This window comes from Bos indicus x Bos taurus, chromosome 25 (assembly GCF_003369695.1).
Source record: "Bos indicus x Bos taurus breed Angus x Brahman F1 hybrid chromosome 25, Bos_hybrid_MaternalHap_v2.0, whole genome shotgun sequence".
NCBI classification, from domain to species: Eukaryota; Metazoa; Chordata; class Mammalia; order Artiodactyla; family Bovidae; genus Bos; species Bos indicus x Bos taurus.
The window spans coordinates 9,237,492-9,250,593 of NC_040100.1; the positions used below are offsets into that span (position 1 = coordinate 9,237,492).

Sequence of the window (13,102 nt, forward strand, 5' to 3'; positions counted from 1 at the left end):
CAGGCTAGGACCGAGCTCTGGGGCTTCCAGGGTCAGGAGGCTAGAGGCAGCTTACAGTCCTCCCTGAAGGTGGGGTGTCCGGCACCGACTCTGCCCAGGCCTCTGTGCCCCCCGAGAGTCCCCTCTGCACCAGATCCCAGAAAACAGCCCTGGTGCTGGGGTCAAAGGTCAGAATTGATGCTCCAGTGGCCACCAAGCCTGTGAATGTCACTCTGGGCTCAGACACAGATAATTGGACCCCAGCCTCTGCCTGAATGATCCCTGACTCCCAAATGAAGCCCTCTCTTACTCCAGGCCAAGATCTTGGCTATCCTTGACTCTGATGATCCATTCTGAGCCCTTATCCTGACCCCAGGCTGAGCCTTGACCCCAGATCAAAGCCCTGCACCTAACCCTAGGCTGCACCCTAACCCTGACCCCAGATGAGCTTCCTTCCTGATCCCAGGCCCCTTTCAGCTGTGCTCCGACCATGGAGTTTTCCAGTAAGATGTGGTTGGCTGTGTCCTGGCCCACAGGGCTCCAATCCACCGCTAGGTCCACTAAGCTCCAGAGAACACACCACACCCCCCTCGCCAAGGAAAGAGGGAAGGTGGGTTCCTCCAGGAAGTCCTGGTGGATAAGGAGCAGGTGGAGGAAGGGGTGTCTCTGTCTGGATTTATGATCTGATCAACACGAGATATAGCCTTTCCCCCCACCCGCCCCCCTACCCCGCCCCACTCCGTGTCTCCCTTGTTTTGAAGCCTGAGACTCCAGGACAGTTTGCATGTCCAACAGCTCTTACGAAATCCACCCCCCCTCCAACAATGTTCGATGATTCAAGTGCAAATGAATCTACAAAACCCAGATTCCCCTTCCCTGCAACCCCATCTGGGTTGTGAAACTCTAGGGCTGGGGCCAGGCAAGAGAGAGACACAGGAGGGCAGGAGGCCTGGGCAAGGGGTTTACTGGGGTCTGTAGGAGTCTGCAGGGCTGGGAGCCCTTTGGGATCCACTGCTTTTCCCGCCAGAACCTGTTTCCTATCTTCTCAGAGGAGTGAGTGATCTTAAAAGCATCTTTGATGGTGGAGAGAGAAGAGAGGAAAGGCTAGATAAGCAAGGGTGTGGAATTAGGATCGCACGTATCTGGGAAGACCCAAATGGAGGAAGTCGTGACTGCAGAGCTGGAGGAGGGACTGGTTGATCCCGTTGGCAGCCGGGGACGCACGGTCGGTGGTGATGAAACACCAGAGAGAAGACAGAAACTTGCACACAGTCGCAGTTGATAAAGTGAAGCTTTGAGTAATGAAAGATTTAGCGTAGACTTCCAAAAGGACTTCCAGCTTGGAGTGAAGATGTAGACCAAGAGGAAAGTCAGGACCTCGACTGATGAAAAGGGACTGGACTCCATGACCTCCCAGAGCTTATCTTTCAGCCTTAGGTCTCCGGGCTCCAAAGGCCTGGACTGGGCCACAGTGCCCCCCAACACAGGGCAGCTCCCCACATCCAGGCATACCCAGGAGAGATGGAACTGGGCACAGGCAGCGAGTGTCATGCCTGGGAACAACTAATCCCTTGGCGAGTAGAGGGTGGGTGGCCTGGCAGCTGCTGCTCGTGGGCCTCGGGAGCTGGCCCCGCCTGGGCTCTCAGTGGGGGACCAGGCAGCTGGGAGCCAGCACCACCCCCACCCCCAGCACCGGCTGAAGGCCAGTCACCCACCCAAGAGCCTAGGAAAGAGCAGGGGGGGGACATCCAGCGGTCATCCCAACAGGCTGCAGACACAACATGCTCTCTGCTCACAAGCCCTGTGGTCCCAGGAAGGCTGGGGACACACCAGCCTTTTTGTACGTGGGGAAACTGAGGGAAAGTGAAGGGCAAGTGACTTGCTGTTTCATGCAAGGAGTAACATGGGGCAGCAAGATTTAAATCCAGAGCTCAGTGACTCTGGAGAGTGACGGTTGGATAAGCCAGGCCTCTCGGGGCTCCCAATCTTGGCCATTCTCACCCCTCTCTCCTCCTCACCCCTCTCTCCTTCTTTCCAGGGGTTGGACTCCTGGGGGCATTTGGGCCAGAGAAGTCCACGGGAAGAAGGGGAGCAGGGGTGGGACTCTGCTCAGGGGCGACCCTGGAGGGGAGCCCTGGAAGAGGGCAGATGGCTGCAGAGAGCCACCTGCCCCACCCCACCCACCAGCCTCTTCTTGCTTCCTGGCCGGTCCCCATCCTCTCCTCCCGGCCCCTCTGTGGTCAGGAAAGGCCAGAGGGTGTCTGCTGCCCTGCTGGACCTCAGGAAATAGGCCAGGCTGGAGAGAAACACCCCTGACAGAGCTGGGGCGGGGTGGGGCCGGCAGCGCTGGGAAGTGAACCCAGGCACACCCCAGGCCCGGCCAGACCACACCACACCTGCTCGGAAGGGAGATGGGCTGGAGGCAGAGGCCCATCTCACAGAGGGCCTGGCTGGCTTTCAGACGGGCCAGCTCACATAAGTAGGAAGTGAGGCCAGGGGACCACACCCAGAGAAAGGCAGGTGGACTCTCCGGGACTCAGCTGTCCTGCTTGTTTGGGGTCGGTCCCCAGAGAGGCCGCCTCTGAGCTTGGGACCCTGGTGACCAGGACTGGCGCTTGTGGGAGAGATTCTCATATAATTGGAAACAAAGCCGGCACGGTTGTGAACTCCAACCTGATTGCCCATCGGTCCTGGCCAAAGCCGTGGAATGTCTCCTGGAGGGAGAAAAGCAGAGATCGAGCCCAGATGTGGGAAGGAGAGAGCCAGAGGGACCCATTTGGCTTTTTATAAACATTTTAGCATCTGTCTGCAGGCAAGGAGGCTCCCAGACTGCAGGGCAGGCTAGATGGATGACAAAAAGGGCTCCAGATACAAGGGAGAGGGCGTGGGCTGCACCAGGGGACTCCTGCAAGGAAGCCGAAGAAAGGCCTGGGGTGGGGCTGACGTGGGAGCAGGGCAGGGCCTGGCCTGGCCTTGCTGGCAGCTTCTGCTCAGCTCCAGCCTCAAGGGAAAGCCCTCCTGGGTCCCCCGTTAGCTGGCGGGACTTCTAAGGAAACTGAGAGGTCTGGTTGGGATCAACACAGTGGCACCCACATGGCACAAAGCAGTTGGTTACTAAGCAGTGGTGACTATCTTACCAGGATTGGCCTCCAAGTACCGAAAACTTGAGTCCAGCTTAGAGACCTGAGTGGCCACACACGGATCCCAGCATTGCCGGGTTCCGAGAGTCCCTTCCCACCCTGGGCCCAGGAACGATGACCCACACCAGCCTTCCCTCACCTGGCTCTGTGTTCTTCTCCCTACAGGTGTCGGAGGGCTTGCCGGCCCTGGCCTTGGAGCAGGTTAGTGTTAACATCCAGGCAAGATGCTCCTTTGGGTGCAGACCAGGCCTCTTCTGGGCACTGGTGTAGGGTGTGATGTTAAGACCACCTGCCCGGGGCCCCGGGAATGACAGCTGGGTCTTGGCGCTATTATAACATACTGACGAGGTGGCAGTAGTGGTTAAGAACCCGCCTGCCAATGCAGGAGACAGAGGCAGATTCGATTCCTGGGTCGGGAAGATTCCCCTGGAGAAGGGCATGGCAACCCACTCCGGGATTCTTGCCTGGAGAACCCCGTGGACAGAGGAGCTACAGTGGACTGCAGTCCATGGGGTCCCAAAGAGTCGGACACAACTGCAGCAACTTAGCAGGCAGCAAGCAAGAAGAGCTAGAAGGAAGCAGCCCCCGGAGCCCAAAGAAGTCACCCAACTCAGCGGGGCTTCAGGAAGGCTTCCTGAAGGAGGGAGGTGTGGAAGTCTGACTCCAAAAGATCCCTGTAGCTTGTCAGGCTGAGCGGAGCAGCCTGGGCCGTACTGCATCTCTGACATTGAACCCAGTCACATCTTTGCACGGAGCAGAAGAGCCTCAGATGTACCTCCTGGACGGGGTGGGCCAGGGCCGGGCTGGGAGCAGGAGCTCACCTATCTTCCTCTCTGCAGGGCTCGGGGCTTTGCCCGGCGCCTTCCCAGGGGCTCTGGTGCCCGGTGGCCCGGCTGGCGCTGCTGCAGCCTATAAAGCCGCTGCCAAGGCCGGTGAGTATTACCCTTTGGGATGTGCCGTAAGCCCTCTGGCCTCTGTGGGCTCTCCACCTTGCAAAAAACCTTTCCTGAGTTGGGTAGCGGGTGGGCAGGTGAACAGGATCCTCAGCTCCAGTCTCCTGGGGGTGATGGGAGGCAACTAGCTATGTCTGAGTCTCAAAGTGAGGCAGAGGCGGAGCCAGACCTCAGTCCAGTGTCCTGCTGCCTTTCACGGCTCCTGGTGTGACCCGCCTCTGCCTCTGCAGGTGCTGCTGGTCTCGGGGTCGGCGGCATTGGTGGTGTTGGCGGCTTAGGAGTGTCTACAGGTATGGAGGCGAGACCTGGGTGGCCCGGGAGGAAGTCGTGGGAGGAGGGGAGCCCCCTCTGATGTGGCCCCTTCCCCTCCAGGTGCAGTGGTGCCTCAACTTGGAGCCGGAGTCGGGGCTGGAGTGAAGCCTGGGAAAGTGCCAGGTCAGTGGATGGAGTCCCTGGGGCTGGAGGGCAGAGGTCAGGGAGAGGCAAGAGCTCCCAAGCTCCCCCCAGGGGCAGGAAGGTCAGGGCCTGGCTGCAGCGGGGCAGGGGTCAAGGGGCAGAGGCAGGCCCAGAGCGTGATGCCGGGTCCCAGACAGGGGCGAGGGACTCCGGCCGTCCTTCCAGGCCCTTCCTCCAGGACCTTGGAGCAGACCTGAGAGACAGGCTCTGTGGCAGGCATTCGGGTGACCGATGGGGACACTGAGGCGCAGAGCAGGGAGTCAGTGCAGCAGGGTCCGCCCAGTCCCGGCAGGGCTGGGGTGAAGCCCCATCCGGTGCCCGTCCCTCTGCACCGAGCCCTCAAGGAAGTGACTTCAGGTTCAACTGAAGGCGGCCTGAGTCCGCACAGCGGGAAGGGAACATCTGGAAGCTGTTAGCCCCGAGTTGGGCTGGGCCGACCGTGTCCGGCCGTGTAAACAGGCTCCAGGAGACGGGACAAATCCACGCACAGAAGGATCTGCAGATGACTTCCGGAACTTGTGGGAGGGGGGCCTGCAGCCACCACACACATGTCCCCAGCTCTTCCCCAGGGCGATTCTGGGGGGCTAGCTCGGGAGCCTTGGGACTGCCGCAAAGGGAAGGACCACGAGAGGCTCCTGGAGGCACGGCTGCTGCTCACACGGTTTTCTTTTGGCCGTAGGTGTGGGGCTCCCAGGTGTGTACCCGGGCGGAGTGCTTCCAGGCGCAGGTGAGAGCAAAGAGGAAAAGAGGGACCCTAGAGCGAGGAGAACAGCCCCTGGCAGCCTCCCAGGGGGCCCCCAGCTCCCCCAAACTGTGGCCACCGGAGTCTTGACGGGCACTGTTGCCCTAAGCATTAAAGCTCAGGCCACAGACCAAAGATAGCTCTGGTTGTCTTTCCCCTAGGAAGACCAGCAAGCTCCCCCCAGCCCCCCCAGAACCCCAAGCCTAGGCCCAGACCCAGACCAACGTCACAGCCTGCGGTGGGTCTCCAGGGACAGACCGAGTCCCCAGAGTGGCCAGCGGTTTCCCAAATGCCATGAGTCACCGGGGGGCCCGCCCAGCACATCCGCCCTACAGGAGACCCTCGGAGTTGCCCTCTCAACCTCCTTTCCCCGCCAGGGCCTGGCCACCCTACGCAACATGTGACCTCCTGAATTCCCCCAAAACCCCAGACTCAGGCTGGCTCGGTGGGATTGGCTGGCAGAGGGTCCCCCGTGGCCCCTGCCGAGCCCCTGCCTGCTATGGTGGCCCAGCCCCGGTGTGGGGAGAAAGGAGAGGTGGCAGCACTAAACGCTGGAGACCTCCCAGCCAGAGCAGATGATGGTTTCGTGTTTGGTTGTGAATCGCATCCACTGAGAGCCCCTCCCCGCCAAGGGCACAGGCCTCCCCGACCTGCAGCCTGTTCCCTTGTCTGCCTGCCTTCTCTGATGAGGCTGGGCAGGGCGATGGGAAATTAACTCCAGTTTAAGAGACAGGCCAACAGAAGCACAGGAAATAGGATTAAAACTTCTGACCCTGGGGCAGACAGGGCAGAGAAGTCACCACCAGAGGAGCCCTCCACCCACCCCATGAGCCACGCCAGTAGCTGACATCGAAGGAAGCCAGCTGTGTCATGGAGGGTGGGTGCAGTGCCAGGCTGGCCCTTCCAGGTTGTACCTTCCCCACCCTCACCACCAGCCCCCTCTTTGCTCTCTCAGGAGCTCGGTTCCCGGGTATAGGGGTGCTCCCCGGGGTTCCCACTGGAGCAGGAGTCAAGCCCAAGGCCCCAGGTATGTGGGACTCTCCGATCACCCTCAGTCCCCTCTGTCCTGGGTTGAGTGGGGTGGGGAACCTGGGCTCAGCTGGCCCAGATGGGTGGTGCGAAATCCCTGATGTGTTTGTGATGAGCTGGGAGGTCTGGGCAGAACTGGCCACGGCTTGGGCCAGCACTCCCCTCACCAGAGCCAGGGTGCCCTGGGCCTGTGGTGGCCAAGCTGCAATGATGGCTCCTTGTCATTACAGGTGGGGGCGGAGCTTTTGCTGGAATCCCAGGTAAGGCAAGGCTGGGTCCCTCCACGCCAGGGAGGGTGGGCAGGCCTGGGGGGCGGTGGCGGGCAGCCAGGCAGGGATTCCTGCCTTGGGAGGAGCTGAGCACTCCCACTGCTCCAGGCCTTGGACTGGCTTCGCACAAAGTGGCATCCGTCACAGGCCTGCTTCCCCTGCCCCCACTCCTGTCTGGCAGCCCAGAGGAGCCCAGAAAATGCAGCAGCCTGTGCCAAATGGCGAGAAGGCTGCGGTCTCCGAGTGTAGCCCAAGCCACAGGAAGGGGTGCATCCTGCAGCTTCCTGGAGGAAGCGGCCCGTCGCTGGGGGTTGCTCAGCTGACTGATGACATAAAGAGGCAGGAAGGCCCTCTGGGCAGGATGCTTTCCATATTCCCATGCCATGGGAGCTCATTCTAGCCTGAGCGGAAAGTGGGACTGGAGGCTGGAGGCTTCGCAGGGGCTTCTGGCCCACGTGGCTGGGGCCTGATTGCTTTGCTTTCCTTGTTCCCGCAGGAGTTGGACCCTTCGGAGGGCAGCAGCCTGGAGTCCCGCTGGGATACCCCATCAAGGCACCCAAGCTGCCAGGTAAGGCAGGCAGAGGATTTGTGAGACACCACTCACTGGGCCTCCCTGCTGGGAGGTCAGTTTGGGAGGGGACTTGTTTGTCCACCTGTATCTTGGCGTGGCTGGAGAGGGTAGTCAGGAAACCTGAGTAATTTTGCCCACTTCTGGTCACCAGCAAAAGAAAGCAGGGAGGAACGAACTTCCCTGGTGGGTCCAGCGGCTGAGACTCCACACTCCCAATGCAGGGAGGGGGCCGGGTTCAAGCCCCAGTCAGGGAACTAGAGCGGGCACGCTGCAACTAGAAATCCCCCATGCCTCAACCAAGATGCTGCAAAGCCAAATAAAGAAATATTTTTTTTAAAAAAGAAGGAAAGCGGGGACAGACCAACATCTTGCAGGTGCTGGCCTCCCACACACACACATGCATCCCTGTCCACACACACATACACACGCACAGAGACCCATAGCCCTGATGGGAAGCCATATATGTTGATGGCAAGAAACACCATTCACTGGAAAGAAACCTCTGATGTCAGTTCACCCCAGCTGTCAAGCTCACACGATGATGAGCTATTTCCTGCTGGGGAAGAGACTAAGGAAGACCCTCAGGCTTGGGGGCCATGGCAGGTAGAAGAATGGCCATCCCTTTGTGCCCTGGAGCGGCGCATCCTCTCCCCTCTCCTCCTCCAAGGCCTTGGCTCTCCTGAGAGCCTCTGGAAGCAGCTCAGGACCCTGGTGGACAGAAGGAGGCCTCAGGCCTCAGTACGTGTGGGGACTAGGTCTGTCTGCCCAGGTAGCCGGGGGCCCGGTGAGGCGTGGGGCCGCCAGGGGGCAGCCGCTGAGCCCACGCTCCATCTCCTCAGGTGGCTATGGACTGCCCTACAGCACGGGGAAACTGCCCTATGGTAAGGCCCTCTTAGACTGACGGGCTTCTGGCTCCTTCCAGCTGCAGGGTTCTGGCAAGGGAGCTATGGCCCCAGTCCAGGGCTAGGAGAATACCAACTGGGGGGTAGGGTGGGCGTGGAGTCTCAGAATGGGAGCCCCCTAAGAAGGGGGACGTGGAACTGGGACTCAAGACAGCTTGGTTCTCAATCCTGGCCCTCGCACTTATCACCAGGCCTTGAGAAAACAGGTTTTCTTCTCAGAACCTCAGTCTCTTCATCTGTAAAATGGGAATAACCATTCCACACATGTTTGTATTTAACTCTGGCTGGGGGTGACAGGTGGAGGCTCTGGGTGGCCTGGTCCTTGAAGGGCAGGGGAGGGGGCAGCCACCGTGAGATCGCACGGATGCCCACTGAGCCTCTCCTCTCGCAGGCTTTGGGCCTGGAGGAGTGGCTGGTGCCGCGGGCAAGGCTGGGTATCCAACGGGGACAGGTAAGGAGAGCCTCACCCCTCCACCAGCCAAATAACTCAGGCTCCAGAAAGCTAGCCTATATCCAGACCCTGGTCTGAGTCTAAAGAAGGACCCTGGTGGGGCAAGGCAGGAAGCTGGGGCAGCTCTCCCAGCCTCTGCTTGCTATATGCCCCACATCCACACCCAGATATGAACCAGTTGGTTTTCTTGGGCCTGGAAGAGACGGGCTCCGGAGATCCCGGGGCACACTTTCCAGGCTCTCCCCTTCCTCTTCCCCCAGGGGTTGGCCCCCAGGCTGCAGCAGCAGCGGCTAAAGCAGCAGCGAAGCTTGGTAAGTACGCCTGGACCCCCTGCCTGCTAGCTGCCAGCCCTCCAGCCTCACCATGCCTATTACCACCGAGAGCGTAGTTATCCCAGATAACTAACCAAGGTGGCCCCTCCTCACCACACTCCTGTTTATCCGGCTGTTTCAATGCCACCCGTTCCTCCCTCCCGCCCTCCATTCATTCCTTCCCCCTGTGCATCCGATCCACCCTCCATCCCTCCATCCATCCACCCACCCCTCCACCCATCCATTCACCCATCCCTCCCTCCTTCGGTCCTTCCTCCCTCCATCCAGCCATGAATCCACCCCTCCCTCTGTCCATCTATCCACCCATTCATCTCTCCATCCATCCATCTACCCATCCCTCCATCCATCTGTTCATCCATCCCTCCATCCTTTCCTCCTCTGTCCCGCCCTCCGTTTCAGAAACCAGGGACAGATAAGGGCTCTGCTGAAGAATGTCAGCACTGTCATGGGGCTCAGGAAGAGGGAGATGTTGCTTCTACCTGGGGATAATCAGGAAGGGTTCTCAGAGAAAATGATATTTGATTCATAGCCTTAAAATATAGGTAGAGAGTTTGCCAGGCGGTTAAAATAGGAAGGAGCAAGCAGAGGGAGTGGGTACAGCAGTGGTTAGAATGATCATTTTAGGTGGTACATGTATGAGCGTTTAAACAGTTTAATAGTTGAGTATCAATTTAATATGTACTATAAAACTTTTAACTAGCTCCTCAAGCCCCGATCCCTTGGCTAGTCGATGTGGCACGGCCTTCCCTCGGCCCATGCATGGGCCGAGTGGGCCCCTGGCGGTTCCCCAGTTCAGAGTTAGATCATGGGGGTGAAGTCTTCACCTTCAGCCCCAGTCCCAAGGGAGCCCCTTCTTGCAGCCATGATGAGATGGAAGATGCCTGCCCACTAGCCCAAGGGGGCGAGAATGTGGAGGGAAGCAGTGAGTTGGAGGCCTGCCACACAGAGGTCCTCCTCCAGGCCCCCAAGGCTGGAGGGGATGGCTGGAATGTGGGAGCAAGAGAGCGGGGCGGCGAGGGGCAGCGAGGGGCTGCGAGAGCCAGGCGGCTGGGCGCTTGGATTACAAACTTGGCCGCGTGTTCGGAACACAGAGAGAGGAAGTCTTGAACATTCTTGCAGGGGCCCCTCTGGCCCGGGGAGCGGCCGCTTGTGGTTTCTCAGTATGTGGCAGTGATTAGGATGGGATTTGTCTGAAAACATACGAGTCACTTAATGAGGCTGTTGAAATGGACACTTTAGGGGTGAGTCAAGGAACAGTGGGGTGGGGGCCCCTTCCCAAGCAGGCCCGGCCGGAGATGCCTGGGCCTCATTCCCAGAGGAGATTGCAGCGGTGAAAACACCAGCGTCCAAGCAGCCTTCCTGCCTGGCTTCAGGAGGGGCCCCTGGGAGCCACCTCTTCACTGTCCCCACTCCAAACAGGTGCTGGAGGAGCCGGAGTTCTCCCTGGCGTTGGCGTCGGTGGTGCTGGCATTCCTGGTGCGCCTGGCGCAATTCCTGGCATCGGAGGCATTGCAGGTAGGGTCCATCCCAGCAGGCGGTGAGGGGTGTCCTTGAGAAGGTCGCAGGGAAAGGGCCTCACCCTCTGCCGCTTTCCCTCCAGGGGTCGGGGCTCCAGATGCTGCTGCTGCCGCCGCCGCCGCCGCTAAAGCAGCCAAATTCGGTGAGTGTCCCCGGAATGGGCAGTGCCAGGGCTGCAGCCAGCCCCAGCCTCAGCATGCACCTTGGAAGGCTCCAGGCCTATAAGGCTGGATGGACTTTGTCTTTGTCCAGCTGGGGCACTGTTCCCCCCCAACCCCCCCAAGCATCATGGTCATGCCTCCTTGCCTCTGTCCAGGAGGCTCTGTCCACTGCTCTGCACTGATTGGCCCAGCGCTGTGGGCAGGGACCCTGCTGACTCCTCCCATTTTACGCCCTGGGCCAATCACAGCTGCTGTACCAACTGCCTGGGCCTAGTAGAGCATTATGAATCTGCTTTAGACATAGTCCTTGCTCTTCCCAGCCACAGATCCAAACAAACCCCTAGAGCTCTGTCGGGGTTCCCTCAGTTCCCTCACCTCCTCTCGGGTGACTTGGATCCACGCAGAGGCTATGCCCCTCAGGCTAGCATCCTGCACACAGGACCTGTGGCTCCTGAAGCTCCCCAAAGTCATGCTCCCAAAGGCCCCCTGAGGTTCCCACAGGGTCCAGGCCAGAACAGTAATCCTTCCATCCACAGGTGCTGCTGGAGGCTTCCCAGGAGTTGGAGTCCCTGGTGTCGGGGTCCCTGGTGTCGGGGTTCCAGGTGTCGGGGTCCCTGGTGTCGGGGTTCCAGGTGTCGGAGTCCCAGGTGTTGGAGTCCCAGGTGTTGGAGTCCCTGGTGTTGGGGTCCCTGGTGTTGGGGTCCCTGGTGTTGGAGTTCCAGGTATTGGGTGCTCGGATATCATAGGTGGACCAGCTGAGCTTGGCTATGTGTGCACATATGTGTTTGTGTGTGCAAGAGAGAGATGTTAGAAATTATTGCCAAGACTTTCCGATTCTCCTTAACACATCACCCTTCTATCCTTTTCTCTCCATACCCTTGGTCATCTTCTCTCTCTTGGGCTATAATTAACTACTGCCAGCCTCTGATCTTCTTCAATTTACCTTCTGGTTGTCAGTATGCTCCATGTCTTTTTCATCTCTGTGTTCCCAGCCCTTCACAGAATATGTGTTCAGTAAATGGTGGATAGATGGGTGGGTCGGTAGATGGATGGATAGATGTCTGGGGAGATGGATGGATGGATGGATGGGCAAATGGGCAGCTGGGGAAGTAGGTGGACAGCCAGGTGGATGAGTAGGCATATTGATGGATGAGAGAGTGGGTGATGGGTGGATGAATGGAGAGATACAAAGATGGGTGGTTACATGGATGGATAAATAAGATGGGCAAAATAGTGGATGGCAAGATAAATGGGTAGATGAAAAGAGAGATGGATAAGCAGGTGGGGACAATACAAGTGATTAGAATGATGGGTGAATGAATGGATGGTGGATGAGCAGATGAATGGGTGGGTAGAAGGCCAATACAAAATAGATAGTTGGTTAGACATTTAGATGAAAAGATAGATAGGCAGGCGGGTGGATAAATGGATGGATAATGCATGTGTGGGTGGCTGGAGAGCTGAGTGGTTGAGTGGGTAGATTGAGATTGAAAGATAGACAAATGGACAGACATTTGGGAAGGTCAGCAGATGGATGAATGGGTGGCTGGGTAGACAGATGGACAGATGGGTAAGTGGAGATATGAGTGGGTAAATGGATGGACAACCCTGTGTTGGCTCAATAGATAGAAGATGGACTGAAAGACAGAGGGATATATATACATATCCTGAGTGTCCACTCCATTCTCCCCTGAGCATTTGTGTTTCTCTTGGTCTCTCCAGGGGCCGTGTCCCCAGCCGCAGCTGCTAAAGCAGCAGCCAAAGCAGCCAAATTCGGTGAGTGCCAAGCGGATAGCTCCGCCCCGCCCTGTTCTGGCCTTTACTTGGACTCCAGGACCCTCATCTTCTACTCCCCATTGTGCAGCCCAGAGAAGAGGAGGGACTTGCCCAGGGCCACACAGCAAGTCACTGGCAGAGCTGGGACTTGGACCTGTTGGGCCTCAGGACGATGTGTCCCCCAGGTGTCTCCCACCATGAGGCCAAGGGACTGAGTAATAGTGGAGTCCCAGTATGTCATTCCCAGTGGAGACAGTGTCCCTGACCTCCCTGTCCTGGCCAGGACCCACTCAGAGGAGAGCCTCAGCCTGGCGGAGGATAAGACTGCACAGTCCGCCCATCACCAACAAAGAGACCCTTCCCCAACTGCTCAGAGAAGAGAGGGGCTGGGGACACACTAGGGGGTGTCAGTAGGGAGGGAATTGGTGGGGCTCAGGCATCTCATGGTTTCCTGTCCTTCATGGACCAGACTTGGGGGGAGGCTCGCATCCTGTCCCCCATCCAGCATCCCCCAGAGCCTGCCCCAGCCTCTCCCACTAGACCCTTTACCACTTGATTCTCTTCCCTCTGCAGGGGCCAGAGGCGGAGTGGGAGTTGGAGGCATTCCCACATTTGGGGTTGGCCCTGGGGGCTTTCCTGGCATCGGAGACGCAGGTATTCTAGGAGCTGGCCTTTCCCGTGAGCCTTAGCTCCATGAAGGCAGGTGGTGGGGGGTGGTGGGGACAGGGAAAGGGATGGAGGCTCATCTTCTGTCGGGCTATGGGAGGCTGGGGAGGGTAGACTGAGCTCTGGGAACTCAGGGAAGACGTGGGGGAGAGCACAG

The 13,102-nt window shown here is 58.7% G+C and overlaps 1 protein-coding gene across 9 annotated transcripts in view; it reads left to right on the forward strand.

Moving 5' to 3' along the window:
- The window catches only part of ELN (elastin), a 33,089-nt gene that overhangs the window by 8,659 nt on the left and 11,328 nt on the right, over nucleotides 1-13,102 (forward strand). For 4 of the 9 annotated variants that reach the window (XM_027526774.1, XM_027526772.1, XM_027526775.1 and 1 more), the window contains exons 5-20: nucleotides 3,285-3,320; nucleotides 3,959-4,051; nucleotides 4,303-4,362; nucleotides 4,445-4,507; nucleotides 5,208-5,255; nucleotides 6,226-6,297; nucleotides 6,530-6,559; nucleotides 7,065-7,136; nucleotides 7,979-8,020; nucleotides 8,433-8,492; nucleotides 8,753-8,803; nucleotides 10,244-10,339; nucleotides 10,425-10,484; nucleotides 11,040-11,225; nucleotides 12,226-12,279; nucleotides 12,853-12,933. In XM_027526774.1, coding sequence (XP_027382575.1) covers nucleotides 3,285-3,320; nucleotides 3,959-4,051; nucleotides 4,303-4,362; nucleotides 4,445-4,507; nucleotides 5,208-5,255; nucleotides 6,226-6,297; nucleotides 6,530-6,559; nucleotides 7,065-7,136; nucleotides 7,979-8,020; nucleotides 8,433-8,492; nucleotides 8,753-8,803; nucleotides 10,244-10,339; nucleotides 10,425-10,484; nucleotides 11,040-11,225; nucleotides 12,226-12,279; nucleotides 12,853-12,933 — 1,104 coding nt within the window. The remainder of the gene's footprint in view (nucleotides 1-3,284; nucleotides 3,321-3,958; nucleotides 4,052-4,302; nucleotides 4,363-4,444; nucleotides 4,508-5,207; nucleotides 5,256-6,225; nucleotides 6,298-6,529; nucleotides 6,560-7,064; nucleotides 7,137-7,978; nucleotides 8,021-8,432; nucleotides 8,493-8,752; nucleotides 8,804-10,243; nucleotides 10,340-10,424; nucleotides 10,485-11,039; nucleotides 11,226-12,225; nucleotides 12,280-12,852; nucleotides 12,934-13,102) is intronic. The other 5 variants (XM_027526777.1, XM_027526778.1, XM_027526773.1 and 2 more) reach the window with 4 other exon arrangements.